Source organism: Monodelphis domestica, chromosome 7 (assembly GCF_027887165.1).
Source record: "Monodelphis domestica isolate mMonDom1 chromosome 7, mMonDom1.pri, whole genome shotgun sequence".
NCBI lineage: Eukaryota > Metazoa > Chordata > Mammalia > Didelphimorphia > Didelphidae > Monodelphis > Monodelphis domestica.
The window spans coordinates 168,004,831-168,021,219 of NC_077233.1; the positions used below are offsets into that span (position 1 = coordinate 168,004,831).

The 16,389-nt window shown below is 31.9% G+C and overlaps 1 protein-coding gene across 17 annotated transcripts in view; it reads right to left on the minus strand.

The window, feature by feature from the left end:
• Positions 1 to 16,389, minus strand: part of AGTPBP1 (ATP/GTP binding carboxypeptidase 1) — a 226,964-nt gene that overhangs the window by 83,195 nt on the left and 127,380 nt on the right. For all 17 annotated transcript variants that reach the window (XM_056805970.1, XM_056805972.1, XM_056805971.1 and 14 more), the window contains 5 exons: positions 14,119 to 14,250; positions 12,159 to 12,252; positions 7,698 to 7,735; positions 3,572 to 3,780; positions 540 to 717 (listed from right to left, as the gene is read on the minus strand). In XM_056805970.1, the coding sequence (XP_056661948.1) occupies positions 540 to 717; positions 3,572 to 3,780; positions 7,698 to 7,735; positions 12,159 to 12,252; positions 14,119 to 14,250 (651 nt within the window). The remainder of the gene's footprint in view (positions 1 to 539; positions 718 to 3,571; positions 3,781 to 7,697; positions 7,736 to 12,158; positions 12,253 to 14,118; positions 14,251 to 16,389) is intronic.

The window sequence follows — 16,389 nt, forward strand, 5'->3', positions numbered from 1 at the left end:
CAAAGAAAATCATTAAAGAAGTATATGTGAAGGGAACCCTCTCCCAGGATCACACATTGGGTTTTACCTGCAACCTTGTACTCCTATTTAGGTCGTTTATTGATGGTTATGTGATGGAGTTTGATCTGGACAGGATTAAATTTGACCCAGAAGAGGGAGAGAGGCTAAAAAGTTTGAGACAAGGAAGTAGGTTCTCTTTATCTGTGGTGACCAGCCAAGAGTAAGGCAGCTACAGTGGCCATAATGTATGTTCATATATTTTAAAAATTGTAAGAACCAACTTAGGATAGTACTAGGTTATACTGACCTAATGAAATAATTCTCTAATAATTCACATCACAAATATAACACATATACCTATCTTAAACAGCACTCTTCTAGCAATATGAATACTAGTGACTTTTTTAAAATAGGGGGTGCTATTAAATGAAGTAAAATAAGATTAATATAGTAAGTCTTCCTTTTTCTATGTAATGCAACGACAAGAAAAGTAGAGAGGAAAATAAAAACCACAACAAAGAGTACAAAGTTAATCATACCTTCAGGTGGTAAATTGTAGAGCTGAGCCACAGGTCCAGTCACAGGAATAACTGGCAATTGGAAATGAAAAGCACTTTTAATAGTTGGTAATGGAAGGCGATTTTTAGGAAAACATTTCCTCATAATCAGACTGGATGTGTTGACGAGAGGATCAAGAGTCCTGACTGCCAAGCAATCCTATTTTTAAAGGAAAGGGAAAAAATATTATGTAACCACCATTAATAACTAATTTTAGATATCTTCAGAAGAGAATGCTTCTTTCTGATATTTTTCACTAATATATATATATTTCACATTAAATTATAATTTTAAATACCTTTGTCCATTCTGAATTCAAGTATTCCTTTATGTTATCAATATGAAAACTGTCTTTATTCACTAAGATTAATAAGCAATGACTTAGATGAATTGGGGTACCCCAGGTAGTACTATGTCATGAATCAGTAACTTTTGAAAACAAAGTACCTTTATGGTGGATAATACTCTGACAAAAAATTTTTGATGGGTCATGCTATAAGATTTTTTACAGAATCGATTTTATTGATATAGAAAATTATTGGTGAGTTAACTCCCTTTGCCAATATAGTATCTACTCTGCAACTGATAGTCTTAAGAGAGTTACCTGGGACACTTGTCCAGGGTCACATTGTCAAATACACATTATAGATCACAGATTTGGGCCTGACAGGTATTTTATAGATCATTTAATTCAACTCCATCTTACAGATGAGAAAAATGAGTCCCCAAAAGGTTACATAACTTGCCCAAGGTCATGGAGGTAGCAAGTGGCAGGAATAGGAGTTGAATCGGTATATAGAATTTATACTTACTATATATGCTTACTAATGAATTATACATTATTGTCTACATGGTTTATAACTAACAATTCAATATTAAGATTTAAAATGACAACTATTTCAAATATAAGAAAATGTCACTTTAACAAATAAATATAAAATATTCATCATAAAAATGTTTACTAATACTTAATATGACTTCCATAAAAATCCTATTTCTATGTTTTATCGTGGCATGATGAGAGCTTAGACACTCAAGGCTACAGCTTCAGAGCACAAACTAACGTGGGTCCAACCGAAATAGAAAAGCTTTGAGTGCTTATACCACTCAACAGACTATGCTGTATGCCTGTTTTTGAGGACCAATGTGAAATAGCCCACTACCCAAAGATTAACACATGGTTTGTGAATTTCTTTAATAATATTAATTCATGAAAGCCATCAACTAAGTTATAGAGGGGTTTTCAATTTATGACAGTAGAAAATCAGTATCAATAACAAAACTAACCAATGATCATGGATCACAAAGTATGTGATCTAATATAAATGAATTAAAGTGTGCTACTTTTATTACCGTGACTTCTATCTTTACATTTCTTTGAAGAGATGTTCAAAATTAAATTGTAATAATTTGCAATTCAAACATAACTCAAGACTTCAAGATGCAGTTTGGCTTCCAAACTGGTTCTTCATAAACTTCACACCAGAAAAGATTGTTCACAATTTGTTTACCCTGGAACTTCTCTCAATCACTGGGATCTTATCATTCTAAAATATTCTTCTGCTATACCATACTCTTCTCTCATTGGTGAGTACTTTTTTGTATGGCCTCCATTTTCAGAGCAGGACCAGGTTGGCCATGATTCGTTTTCTTCCTGGCTCTGCATATGATTCTCCAAACTTTATCACCAAGTTCTCATTGAGGTACCAAGCTACCTCCCATTCCTCAAATACCCCCCCCCACACACACACACACACTTCAGCAAACTTTAATGTGGTATTTTCTCCACATCTGAACAATGAAGGTAAGGAATGTTTTTCTTTTTTTATTGTATTTGTACTTAGCAAAGTACATGATACATAACTAAGAAAAAATGTTTTTAAATCAAAATACTTTTTCATTTTACTAGTATTCTCTTTAATGCCTCTAATAGCTATCCATAATATCAACTATAATCTGATTTCATCATTTCATGACTTTATCTTAGTTGCTAATTTAAAAAAAAAACATTTAAAAAAAAAAAGGAAGAAAATCCTTACGACACTATTAGAGAGACTTTCCTCTCCAAGACATTAGAAGAACATTAATGACTTCTCTTTTAGTCTGGGCATACAACCAGGTATGAATCTACCTAATTGCAGTATCATCTAGTTTGCATATCAACATAAGAACAACACAAGAGACTTTGTCAACTGCTTTGTACTAAAATCTTGGCAAACCAATTTGGATCCTGTTTACTTGACTAAGATTGCTAATCAAGAAAAGTTTCTCTTAAAAGAGGTGAGAGGCTATGGGTGCAGAAGGTTGTATACACAGCCAAATGTAATCACTGTGCTAGTCAATTTTGTTTAATTCTTTTTCTTTGTCCCCAAGAAAAAGTACTATTTGTGGGTGAGGATGTATTAAGAAATGAGTAAAGTAGGGGAGAGAAAAAAGAATCAACTATAATGTCAAAGAACCACAAACAAATATGGTATGTAAACTCATGAGGCACTAATTGTAATAATGGAGCCCTGAATGATACATATTTTGATACTTTTCCCCCCATATACCTTCAAGATCCAGAATAGAATTTTATCTAGAATGGAGGCATAGAGAGGGTATATAATGAACAAGTGTTTAACCTACTATAAGAGGGATTATCATTACATACCCTCAAGGACAATGTCCAAGATATGACTAGTAAACTATAGACACTGGGTAACATAGTAAGAGAAGAGCAACATGTAATCTCATTCTATTCTTGCATTTACATGTCCTCTTAATTCTGTAAACCAATAAGAAGAATTTACTATGAATCTTTATAAGACTGGTTTTTTAAAATGCAAGTCAAAACAATTAAGAATATTCATGCTACAAATAAGAAAATTTTTAAACATTTGATCTTGGTCATTATCAAATTTTTACTTCATTGATTATTGACTAGTATACTCTTAAATTCCTTTTCCTCCTGAACAAAAATCAGTATTTAGTATATGAATCTAAGAAAAGGAAATTTTAAAATGGAACTTACTTGTGAAGTGTTATATAGAATTTTCATCCCATTGGCATCAATAAATGCCTTTCTTCCCAACTTGAGGCTTGTAACACTTTTTAAACTCTGTAAAATTCCCTTCCGGATGAGCATGTTTCTATGCCGATTATCATGACGGTGCCAATCTACATAAATTGTTAAAAGTACATGGACATATCCTCTGTCTACAGCTCTCCTGGCATTAGTTTCTTTAACAAAAGAAAATTAAGAAAGAACATTGATGACAAGAGAAAGTTGTAGAACAAAAATGTTAGAATTATTGGTTTTTTTTCTTTTCATAGCAAACCTAGCTTTCTTCAATATCATTATGCATTCTCATAACTTTATATTCTCTAAAGAAATCTAAAGCAGCAAGGTTTTAAAATAATTTTTCATATATTATGTAAATGTGACAAGCTACAGTAAATATAAGATTACATTTTAAAGGCATACCTTTATGATGTTCAGTTACTTATAAGTATCAGGATCTTTATATTTAAAAAAGCAGCATCACTTCAAAAAAGTTTTCATTAATTAAAAAATGTTGAATATACTATGAAAGTTGTGAAAATATATACTTGACTGAAATAATGTGAACTTTGTAGGGCTTTAAGTAGCTATATGGGAACATACAGTTTATAGTTTATTCACTATCATTATTATGACAATGGCAACTATGATTATATAATTAACTGAGTGAATCTATTTCTATTAAAAGTCTAATTTTTCTCCAAAGTCTTCACCAGCTGTGAAAATATTTATGTCATGTTGCCTTTAAAGTTTAAATTGTCACCATTTTAGGGACTTAAATTTAATTAAATGATTATAAAATAGCATTTCTGAATCATCCATGTAAAAATAACACTCCTGATTTAATTTTATATTTTCAAAAGATTGAAAATGCTCTGCTTTATCAAACTGAAGTTAGCAAGAAATGAATGAACAACATATGACTTATTTTTCAAAGTGGTCTTAATATTGAGGGGTGAGCATAATATTGGGGGAAGCATATGGACCTGAGATTTCATAAGCCTTATAGTCACATGCTAAACATATTAACAAGTCTGAACAGTACCTAACATAAAAGTATTTTACTACTAAAAATAACTTAAAGAGAATTTTAGTTTCCCAATACATTAATCCAAATATTATTATAACATGAGAAGTTAAAATGCATCCACAATGTGATGAATTTGCATAACATACATAATTATCAGAAATACTGACCATATTCCTAATCCAGTGTAACCTTTAAATAAATCTAAGATGTGAACCTTGGAGTAGGTCACAGAGTTAGGTTCTAGCATCTTTAGTTGCCTAAAAGAAGTATCAAATGTACCAAAGATGCTAGCCTATACCTGAGGAATAGTTGAAGCTATGAAAAAATAAAACTGACACTCTAACAACTTATTTTATATCCAAAAAAGTAACCAGCCAGAAGAAGAACCCACTGGATACTTCACTATTTGTAGCAGAAACTATCACATCCATTTTTTATGACAAAATTCCTAATGTATACAAAAACTATTGTTTAAATCACATTACCAACTGTTTCAAATTAATTTACCTAGTTTTTTTGGCCTAACAGGCATGTCAATTCAGGCAAGAATCAAATCACTTGCTCTGATGGCAAGGATCTGTTCCTCCTGCTATTATAGACCACAGATTAGGTTGAAGCGAAGGAAGGTTACTTCTCACTTATAGATCAGATCTTTAATTACTACAAGGTCTGGCTTTACTTCCCTTCTCACTACAAGTGTTTAAAAGTTTGTTCTCCTTTTTTGCTTTTTAATTTGTTTCCTTTAAAATAAAACCCATACTCCTATGCAAGAAAAGTTCTTACTAGGGTATTAATAATATCATTGTGTACATAAAGGGCTAGCATAAAATTCACCTACATTTCAGGAATACATTTAAGGAATTTCACCATGAAAATTAGCTAGCCCTCATCCAAGCTTTGGCACACCTACCACACTGACTGCTACTGAAGTTGCTTAAACCTACATGACCTACATTTCCCTAAATTCCAAATATCTTCAATAGCATGAAATTTAAGGACAATATGTTTCATTTATTTTGATATCCTAACTTCTTAAGGTGAATTTAGAAAATAGTGGAGGTTTTCAACATATTGATGTATTTTAAATGGTTTTAAATCAGAAATATTTATAACTGTTTAATATTTAAATTAATCCTTAACAGTATGATTCCAAAATTGTCACACATGATCCTTTGAAATTTAAATATAAATATATAGTGTGAAAATTTTAATTTCATTAATAGAGCTCAATTCCAAAATAGAAGAATGTCAGTTTAGGTGGTTCTTCTTTTATCAACTGCCTTTAACATTCTTGCCCAATCACATGTCAGCTATCTAGCTCTGTTTCTCTTGCTATGCAGATGGATAGTATTTATTTAGATTAAGAGTAACAGAGGGAAGCAGAAAAAAAGTAATGCATGATGGGATCAAAGGGGTCTGAGAACTACTGATTTACATCACCTATTAGCATTATCAATAATCTGTCTTTTTAAATGAAATATTTTATTATTTTAATAAAGGATCTATTATCGAGGCTACTGTGAATTAGGATACCCTAAACTAAAATGTTCCTAAATGACATCCACATAGGAAAACTACTTTTGAACCACCTAACATCATGTCTCTTGCTTTATACTACCTGTATATGTAAGCTTCACTCTATAGGCATTATTGAAAAAGTGCTTCAAATAGTTTTAAGGACAACCTTTTGCCCTTCATCCATTCCATAGATTAAATTAAATATGTGTCCAAAGCCATTTCTCAAAAAACGGAAGCACATTTGACTATGAAAACAGTTAATTTCCACCTAAAATCATAACCCAATGCCACCTAGTGGTAAATAAATAACTGGTTCTCAAAGGATATGCCATGGAGTCAAATTCTAACAGGTTCTGAGTACTAATTTATACTTCTCATTCAAGGACTCTAAATAAGATTCACTATCAAAGTGATGGCCATAAGATGATTATTTGGTCAAAGAATCTCAAGGAACAAGAAGGAATAGCAATCTAAGTCAATTGAGAGAGTTCCCATAGGGACAAATCACAGAATCCTAAACCAATAAAATCTTATTTTGTTAGGAATTGTTATAATCTCGATTAGTTAAATCAGATTACAAACTGATAATACTTGCCTAGCATCAACAACCCAAAGCACTATGATTTACCAGACTGAAGGATCAGTTGATTTCATGCCTTTATAAATACATTTTGTATTTTTAGCACAGGTTAAATATTTCTCCTTTTAAGTTGATATACTTTTAGCATCATTAAAGTGGTCAAAATTATTAAATGTCAACAAATTACCAAATGCTAATTGGTATTAAATAATCTATTAGTTTTAATTGGCTGTTTGATCTTTATGTATTAAATAAATAACATTCCCATTAAGTGATGCTTCTAATAGGGAACCAATATTAATATAAATAGATACTATGACCTGAGGAGATGAGCAAGAGAAACAGAACTATGTAGCTGGCATAATAGCTGAGCAAGAATTTTAAAACAATTGATAAAAGAAGAACTGCTTAAGCTGACATTCTTCCTTCTATTTTGGAAATGAGAAAATTTCAATTTCTGGAATAAAATTTAATAAGCTACATATTTATATTTTAATAATAAGATATATACTTTTAGGAAAATTTTAGTGATGAGATGGGGAAAATACTCTTTAAAATAAAAGATTAAGTGAAAGTTGCATGTTTTAGAAAATATACATAGAAGTTGTTCAGATCATTATTTCAAATAAAAAAGTGTTCAAAATTATATATGATAGTCTTAAAATGAGGATTCTTATAAATCATTTTTCTCTGTTGGTTACTTATCAGTTATTCTTCATGTTTCTATTTTAGGAACAAGTCAATACACTAGATTAACATAATGTTGTTCCAGCAATTAATTATCATACATGATATAATATTATTAGATAACTAGTAAACTAAAAAATCAAATTTTTATTTACAGTATTAGTAAATTTTAATGCTACTGAAAAATGAACATTTAAATTAAATCTAGTTTCCAATTTCTTTAATATGAAAGTATATTCTAGAAGATATTATCTAGTATTTTCTAGTATTTAAACACTTACTTGACTTTAGCAATGCAGCAAGTGTGTCTAAAGCAACCCTGTCAACACAACAAGAAAACACAAAACAACAAAACTAGTAAAATTAGTCTACAAAAGAGTAAATTCATACAAATATTTCGAGTTATTTTTCTATTATTCATTCCAAATTTTATATTTATTGAACTTATTTCCATAGTTTTTCAAAATACTTTGAGCACATGCATCTATCCAGTTTAAAAGTTAGATGTATTTAGATAAAAATGTCAGAAGAAGAACACGCCAAGAAAAAATCACTTATGTCTAAGTCTTTTTTCCAAAGGCAGACTGATGTTACTGATTCTCATTGTATAGGTATAGCCTATAAGAATCTACCCAGGAATTGCACTTCTTTAAAAGTTACAATACCTAGCTCCCAACAGTCCTCGGAATCTGCCACTATAACCTATAAATTCTGCAAAAGTCTTTCTGGTTTGCTAAATTCAATATATGACGGCTAAAAATTATTATTCCCTAGTTACTTTAAGTTTGGACACTTAAAATATACATAACAAATCTAAACCTCTGTAGAAGGGGAAGCTTCCACATAAGGTTCCTCTTTACTCTTCAGAAGTAAGTCACTATCAATCACTAAAATCCCTCAAGCATCCACTATCTCTGGAAAAAAAAAAACACAATCGTTTTAAAAATTACGGGTGTTTATCTTTGAGTACAATACTGACTTACAGGTTGTAAATCACAATCATCCAGTTTTGATAGTATATACAGCATCATTAAGAAAAAGCATATACCTTTCATCCAAGTAGAAGAAAAATAAATTCTGGAAAATATGGCAATAAATTAAGAAATGTCTACAAATATATGAAATCATATATGCTACAATTACTTTCCTTAAAAGTAGAACTACTACAGGTAAGTTATGAAAGAATATTAAGTAATATAAGTAATTATGTAAATATTCTGCAAAAGATCAGTCAGTAAAAATTGTCAGTATATCCATGATTAAGTAATCCAGTTGTTAATAAGCATTTAAGTACTAGTTAGACATCCAGAACCATATGCTTGGGTATTCAAAAGAAGAAAACAACAATCCTTTCCCTGAGAAATCTGCAATCTAAATAGGGAGACAAAAATAGAAACTCACAAAATATCTAAGGAACAAAATATAGGTACAACATAATAGGCAAAAAGCTGTATAGAGAAGTACTGTAAGCACACAGAGTGATCAGGTAGAGTGGAACTAGTTAATATTTACTAGAGGACAAGAGGTCTGAATCAGAACTTTAAAATACTACAAAACTTAACAATATAGTGATATATACTTGGTAGATATTCAATAAATGCTTGCTGTTGATATAGTGTTATCTAATCCCAAAGAGATAAAGACAGAGAGAAAAGAGAGAAGAGAAAGAGAGAGCTTATCCTTAAAATATATACAGTAGAGATATAGATATCTTATAATAAACTAGAATTACAACATCATATATTCAATTTTATTTCAATAACATGGAACAGAAACAAAAGATGAATAAAATGTGAAAATTTTGAAAGGCAAGCTTTATGTTTTCATATACAATTGAGGCCTAAAAACAACCTTTAAAATAACTAGCATTTATATGGTACTTTAGGTTTGCAAAGCATTTTACAATTATCTTATTTTGGCTTAACCATATTTAAAATATTTGAAAACAATTCTGCCTCTTGTTAAGTCAGTTTAAACTTTTAACAATTTTTTAAAGTAATTAAACATAGAAATTCTAGGTTTAAGATTCATTTTTTCAATCAAGTAAGTTTTTTTCTATGTATCTGAATAGTATTAAGTTCAACAATGTCTCTATGCCAATATATCTAGTTATTCATACATTCTTCTCTTTACATATTTCCATCATATGAATTCTACTCTCTCCCTACCACATCCTAGTTTGGGGTCTATTTGTAAAAAAGTGGAATAAACATTCTGTTGCTATTAAAATGTCAGCTATTATTATTTTTGGATCACATCTATGATTTCAGTGGCATAGGGAACGCCTAAGAAAGAAATTCACATTTCCAATACAATTTTATTTAAGCTTGACAACGTAAAATTCCAGAGAGTTGCATGGGCACTAAGAGGTTAATTTACTTGCCCAGGGTCACACAACAAATACATGCTAAAAACAAGATAGGGCCCCAGGTGTCTCAAACTCAGAAGCCAGCTCATTAACCACTATGCCATGCTGCCTCTCAATATTACTACTATTATTAAAAAAAGAACATTGCTGCCAATAATATAGAATACTAAGAACAGGGTTAAATTCATTTTAGAAAAGAAGCAAGCTTCAGGGGAAAAGAAGATACAAAACACAACAGAATTTAGTAACATTCACACAACTCCTCCTAGGTTAGAAGTATAGGGCACTGGTTCCTACACACACGCATACACCCCAAAAAAGATGAAATCCCATGTCTATAGCACCTTCCCAGATCATCTTATCCTAGACTAGTGTATATAACTTGGGGGGGGGGGAGGAATTCTAAGAGGAAAGTTACCCTTTAGTCATCTATAAACCATCTCCCTTCCAACAACCGAATACATAGTCAATTAAAGTAGCATTAATTAAAATTCCCAAGAAACAATAAGAAACTGTCAAAGAAAATATAGTAAAACTACATTCTAAATAAATTTATATATCATTTCTTCATAACTGTATTCACTAGTAAACAAGAGTAATCTATCACTTTTAAAGTATGTGTGGGAAAATGGTAGAGACCAGGGCAAGTGGAGTCGCATATATAAATAAAGTATTCAATATAATTTTTTTCAAGATTTCTTTTAAGTCTTATTATTGATTTCCAAATGTCTATGACTATGTGGAAAATACTATAAAAACATGTTTACTGCTACAATGGTTCCACACTAAAGACTTCTTCTATCTCTCTGGGAATATCAAATAAGATAACATATAAATCATTATGTGAATTCTAGTTATTATTATAAGTAAGTATATATCTTTAACTGGAGTGCTTAACTTGGTAGTGTCAAAATGAGCCAGGCCTAAAAAGTACAACCATTAGATGGTAATGAGAGAAAGAAAGAAAAATCACATTAAATATTTCAAAGATCAGTTGGAGAAAGTGTATATAAGTACAAAGATCATCTTTGCTATCAATATGAAAATAGCCATTTTTCTTGCTTTGTTAAAATCTGATCTTAAGTACTAAAATATTGTTCACTGGGAAAGTCAGGCTAGTTTATCAAGCTAATGGTCTTATTAATTTAGTTACATCTAAGACAGCTAGGTGGCTCAGTGGATAGAGTGCCAGGCTTGGAGCTGGGAGGACCTAAGTACAAATCTGGTCTCAGACACTTCCTAGCTGTGTAACCCTGGGCAAGTCACATAATGCCAACAACTCAGCCCTTACCACTCTTCTGCCTACAATACTTATATTGATTCTAAGACAGAAGGTAAGGATAGGTATATAGATATAGATGTAGATATAGATATAGATATACCACATATGCAGTTTCCTACTTTTAATCATAATTCAGGTAGGATAACGTAGAAGTTAATATTAATTGCATCAAATTGTTAGCTGTCTAAAGAAATAAAACAATGGCTTGAACTTGAGTTTTAAGATACCTGTGCAGAAGACCAAGAAGAAAGGAAAATACTAACAATATTTTAACAAAAAAGGAAGACTTAATTTAATGCATATACTTGACAATGAAAAAACAAATTAAACTGCCTTCAGATTAGGATGGGATGAAAAGATCTAATCTAATAGAAGGGGCCCAACTTTTCTATTTTGTAATTCATAATACTTGGGGTTATATAAAATTTGAAGTTCTTAAACTAATTATATTTATGAAATTATAAATTTTATATTTTCCCTTATCTATCTTGACATTTCAAAACTGGAAACCAAATGGGTGCCCATCAATTGGAGAATGGTTAAAGAAATTATGGTATATGAATGTAAAAAGATATTAAAGTAAAATATGACAATTGTGAGAAACTTAAAGAACTAAGCAAAGAAATTAAATGACAGAAAGAGAAGCAGAACTAGAAGAACAATAAATGTGAGTACTACAAAAATGTACTTAAAAAAACACTAAAGGATATAGAACTTTAAGTAATTGGAATGATCAGTTTTGGTCCTGAAACATACCTCCCTCTCCCAACAAAGAAGTGGGTTATCTAAAGGAGAAAAATAATGCACAGTCAGATGTGGTTACTATGTCCATTGTTTTTGCTTAATTTTCTTTGTTATAAAGAAGGATTCCAGTTGGGAAGAGAGAAGGACTATCTGGAAATGACTGGTTTAAAAACAATCAGACATCGACGAACTTTTTTCAAGTGTTCTTATCATAAAGTTGAAGTTTTAGAGCTGAAAAGAACTTTAGTTTTGTTTTGTTTTTAGTTTCTGCTATTATAGATGAGAAAACCAAAGGACAGAGAAGTTAGGTTGTACTTTTGTTTACATACAAAATATTTATGTACTCACTTCATAAGGCCGGTGTTCTTCTTACTAAAAGGACCAATGATTTTAAACATCAATTCCACAACTCCATTTTTCCCTAAGGACACTGCATTTACAGCTAAGAATAAAAAGAGAAAAGTTTTAAACCACAATAAAGTATATTCACTAGTATGTATTTATACACAATATACATCCCACTGAATGAACATACTCTACTTATATATGAAATGCTCATATTTTACTAAGTGTATTCAGTGAAGGGAATTAAAGGTTTGGTTAGGATTAAGTCACCAATGGTGTTTTCTTAATAGAACACTAAGTGAGTTTTATATAAGATGGGGCAAGCAAAATGCTATGGAGTTTTTTAAGTAAGACTTTTTTTTTAAACTTTAGAAATGGTCCCTTAAAAGTTTCTATCTAAAAAAGATTGGCAATATACCACAGAGAAAACGTTTTTAAAAAGTAAATCTGAACACTCTCTTTCATGAAATAATTTTACAAACACTTTTATCTGGGGAATTCCCATGGAAAAAAGTCTGCACAAACCAATAAGCACTATTTTTTTTTATTTTAAGCTAAAGTTGTTTAATAAAAGAAATGTTACAATTCAATTATCAGAGAGATTATCAATTTCACCTTGAAATGATATCTCATCATGACACCCTAAGGAACTGTCCAAATAATGCAAATTTGCCTTTACCAAATAGTTCTTTAAACAAGTTAGTCACTGCATAAAGCCAGAAACCTTCCTCATAATTTGATATTATAAAATTGTACTTGCATTCTTTAAAAGTAAATCTCTACATTGCCTCTGCTTTTAATACCAAGTGCAGATTTTAAGTACATTAAAAAAAACTTAAATGAAAACAGATAAAATTTTCTCCTAAAATTGGGGTTTAAGTAATGTTTTGAAAACAAAGTTTTATCAAGTAACATTTCTTAAAAATCCAAAATCCCAGTGATATTTTTAGTCATTATCTAATTACCTTGTTGAAGGTGGGATTTTAGATGAAACTTTTAACTAGGTTTCTATTATTTTACTTCTGGTGTGACCATAGATAAACATTTCATTCATTCCATCATCTGTACAATGAGGAATTGAACTAGAGAGATCCTTTAAAGACTCTAAATCCTATGGTTCAAGTGTGGATGGAATGAGATATAGGACTGAAGGATTTCGATTTTCAAAATATTGTAAATAGTGAATGCTTAATGGGTTATGAACTGTGTGAGTTATACTAAAGATTCTCTGATGGTGGTTCAATCTCACAAAGAAATATACATTATCCTCCCCTGTAATATGGCATCTAATTCACAGGATTGTTCTAAAAATAAAGAGAGATAACATAAAGTGCTTCTTAAATCTTTAGCACTATATTCATATGAGTTATTATTATTATTATTACTCAATTCCTGTTGGTTAGTTGTTGGCTCTCTTCTCAGGGTATCTACTACTCATTGTCTTCATTGGTACTCTTGATTCCCCTCACCAGTTTTGCCTCTTTGTTTTTACCTCTTCTCCATTTTTATTCTATATCTTATGTCTTTTGTGTTCGGTTGTCCTTCAAGAGTATCTTATACATATCACCAGCTAAAGTATTTTTTTACTGTTTGATTAGCTAATACACAACACATCGATATAATATTCAAGTCTTTGGCTCTTGTTCTTTGCTCAAAAAGATTTTTTCTTTGCATGAAAAGCAGTACCTTTTTATTTCTATTTAAGTTTTTTTTTTAAATGTACTTCCAAAGTATATTCTAAACATAAAAATGACAGAGACTTGAAAACTAAATAACAAAAATTCAAATTACATGTATTTTATAACTCAAAAGTTTTTTAAAGCAATATGACAATTCTGTTCCTTTTCAGATACATTAATAGCCCATTACTGAGAAAAACTCAATTTTCCTTTCATTTAAGTTTTTAAAAGGACTTTTTTTTGTAAATTATTTTGTAAACTGAAAGAAACTTTGCAACACTTACGATTGGTAGAATATACTCGTAAAAGCTGAAGACAAGGCAACACTAAACGTTGATTCTGTAAATTCTGTTTCACCAAATTCAGAGTTATAGTTAAGGCCCCATTAATTCTAGACTTCACTCCAAACTTTTTATCTATAATAACAAACAAATATAAAAAATCTTTAAGTAACTCAAGAATGGGATGAGATCATTTTCAGTTCCTATTTTAAAATATAATTTATCTACATTTGTCATATTATGCCACTTAAACTCAAAGTTCTTTAATCAGATTTTTCAAGGTCTGATAAAGCTAAAAAAAATAATTCCCATTTCTCATATGTTTACATCAAGTTCAACCAAATTTCCAGGCATGTGTTGAAGAATTCTCTTGCAACTAAATAGTAAAGAAAAATAAAATAAATAGAATATATAAATTGTTTAAATGAATAAACATGATTTTATACATACATATACATATGTATAATATATATATGCATATATATATACACCTATACAAACACATTTATGGATATATATATATGTGTTGTGTGTGTGTGTGTGTGTTCCCAAAGAAAATTTTTTAAGATAGAAAAAGACATTTATTGTAGCAGTCCTGACTTCCGGTTAAGATGGCGGCTTAGAGAAAGCTAAAGCTCAGATCTCCGGAAAACCCTTCCCCACCGATCTCAAACGATAAGCTCCTAAGGCGCCGAAATTCAAAACGATCAACAGCACAGACCCTGGGAAGCCTCCTCCTGGACCTGGACCCGGTTCAAAAGGTACGGCTCCCCTCAAAAGCCAGAACCCGAGATCACTCGGACCTCAGGGGTAGGAGCGCAGAGTCCAAGGCTCCCGGAAGCCGCAGCCCAGCCGGGCTCAGAGAGCAGAGTCCTCCGAACCACAACCCTCAGGGCCTTCTACCCGAGTCCGGGTGAAAGTTACTGCCTGGGGCTTCCGCTGCAGAGAGCTGGTCGAAACAACAGCAACCCTCAGGGCGGGCAAAACAGCCTCACGGGCTGGATCCTACTATCCAAGTCTCAGTGAAAGTCCTTGCCCTCAGAGCTTGGGTTAGCTGCAGCCCATCCCCCCGCAGGCCGAGGAAACAGCCTCACGGCCAGCGATTCTGAAGGCAACTTCCGGAAAGCGAGCCGGGGGGAGAGTGTGGCCTCGTGGTCCGACCCTTCCATTCCAGTTCCAGTGAGGCATATTCAGTTTAACCCAGGGAAAGCTCATAGAAGGGACAATCTGCCCCGGACTAAAGCCTCTGATCACCAGACAGAGATAAGAAAAGCTAATCCTCCACATTCAGAGATGGCAGCAAACTCCACAGAAGCACAGAAGCCCCAAAATACCAAGAAAAATAAGAAGAAAGGGGCAACTTTGGACACATTCTATGGAGCCAAAATACAAAATACAGAGCAGATAGAAGAAGATATACAAGAAAATTCTCCAAAATCTTCCAAAGGAAATAGAAACTCTCCACAAACACATGAAGAATTTGAATCAGAAATGACCAAAAAGATGAAAGCCCTCTGGGAGGAAAAGTGGGAAATAATGCAAAAGAATTTCACGCATCTACAAAACCAGTTTGACCAAACTGTAAAAGAAAACCAGGCTTTAAAGCAAGAACTAATAAAGCAAAGCCAAAACACCAAGAAATTAGAAGAGAACATAAAATATCTCACCGACAAGGTGATAGATCTGGAAAATAGAGGGAGAAGAGAAAATTTAAGAATAATTGGACTCCCAGAAAAGCCAGAAATAAACACCAAACTGGACATGGTGATACAAGATATAATCAAAGAAAATTGCCCAGAGATTCTAGAACAAGGGGGCAATACAGCCACTGACAGAGCTCACAGAACACCTTCTACACTAAACCCCCAAAAGACAACTCCCAGGAATGTAACTGCCAAATTCCAAAGCTATCAAACAAAAGAAAAAATCCTACAGGAAGCCAGAAAAAGACAATTTAGATATAAAGGAATGCCAATCAGGGTCACACAAGACCTTGCAAGTTCTACTCTGAATGATCGTAAGGCATGGAACATGATCTTCAGAAAGGCAAGAGAGCTGGGTCTCCAACCAAGAATCAGCTACCCAGCAAAACTGACTATATACTTCCAAGGGAAAGTATGGGCATTCAACAAAATAGAAGACTTCCAACTTTTTGCAAAGAAAATACCAGAGCTCTGTGGAAAGTTTGATACCGAAAATCAAAGAGCAAGGAATACCTGAAAAGGTAAATATTAAGGAAAGGGGAAAAATGTTATTTTCTTTTACTCAAACTCT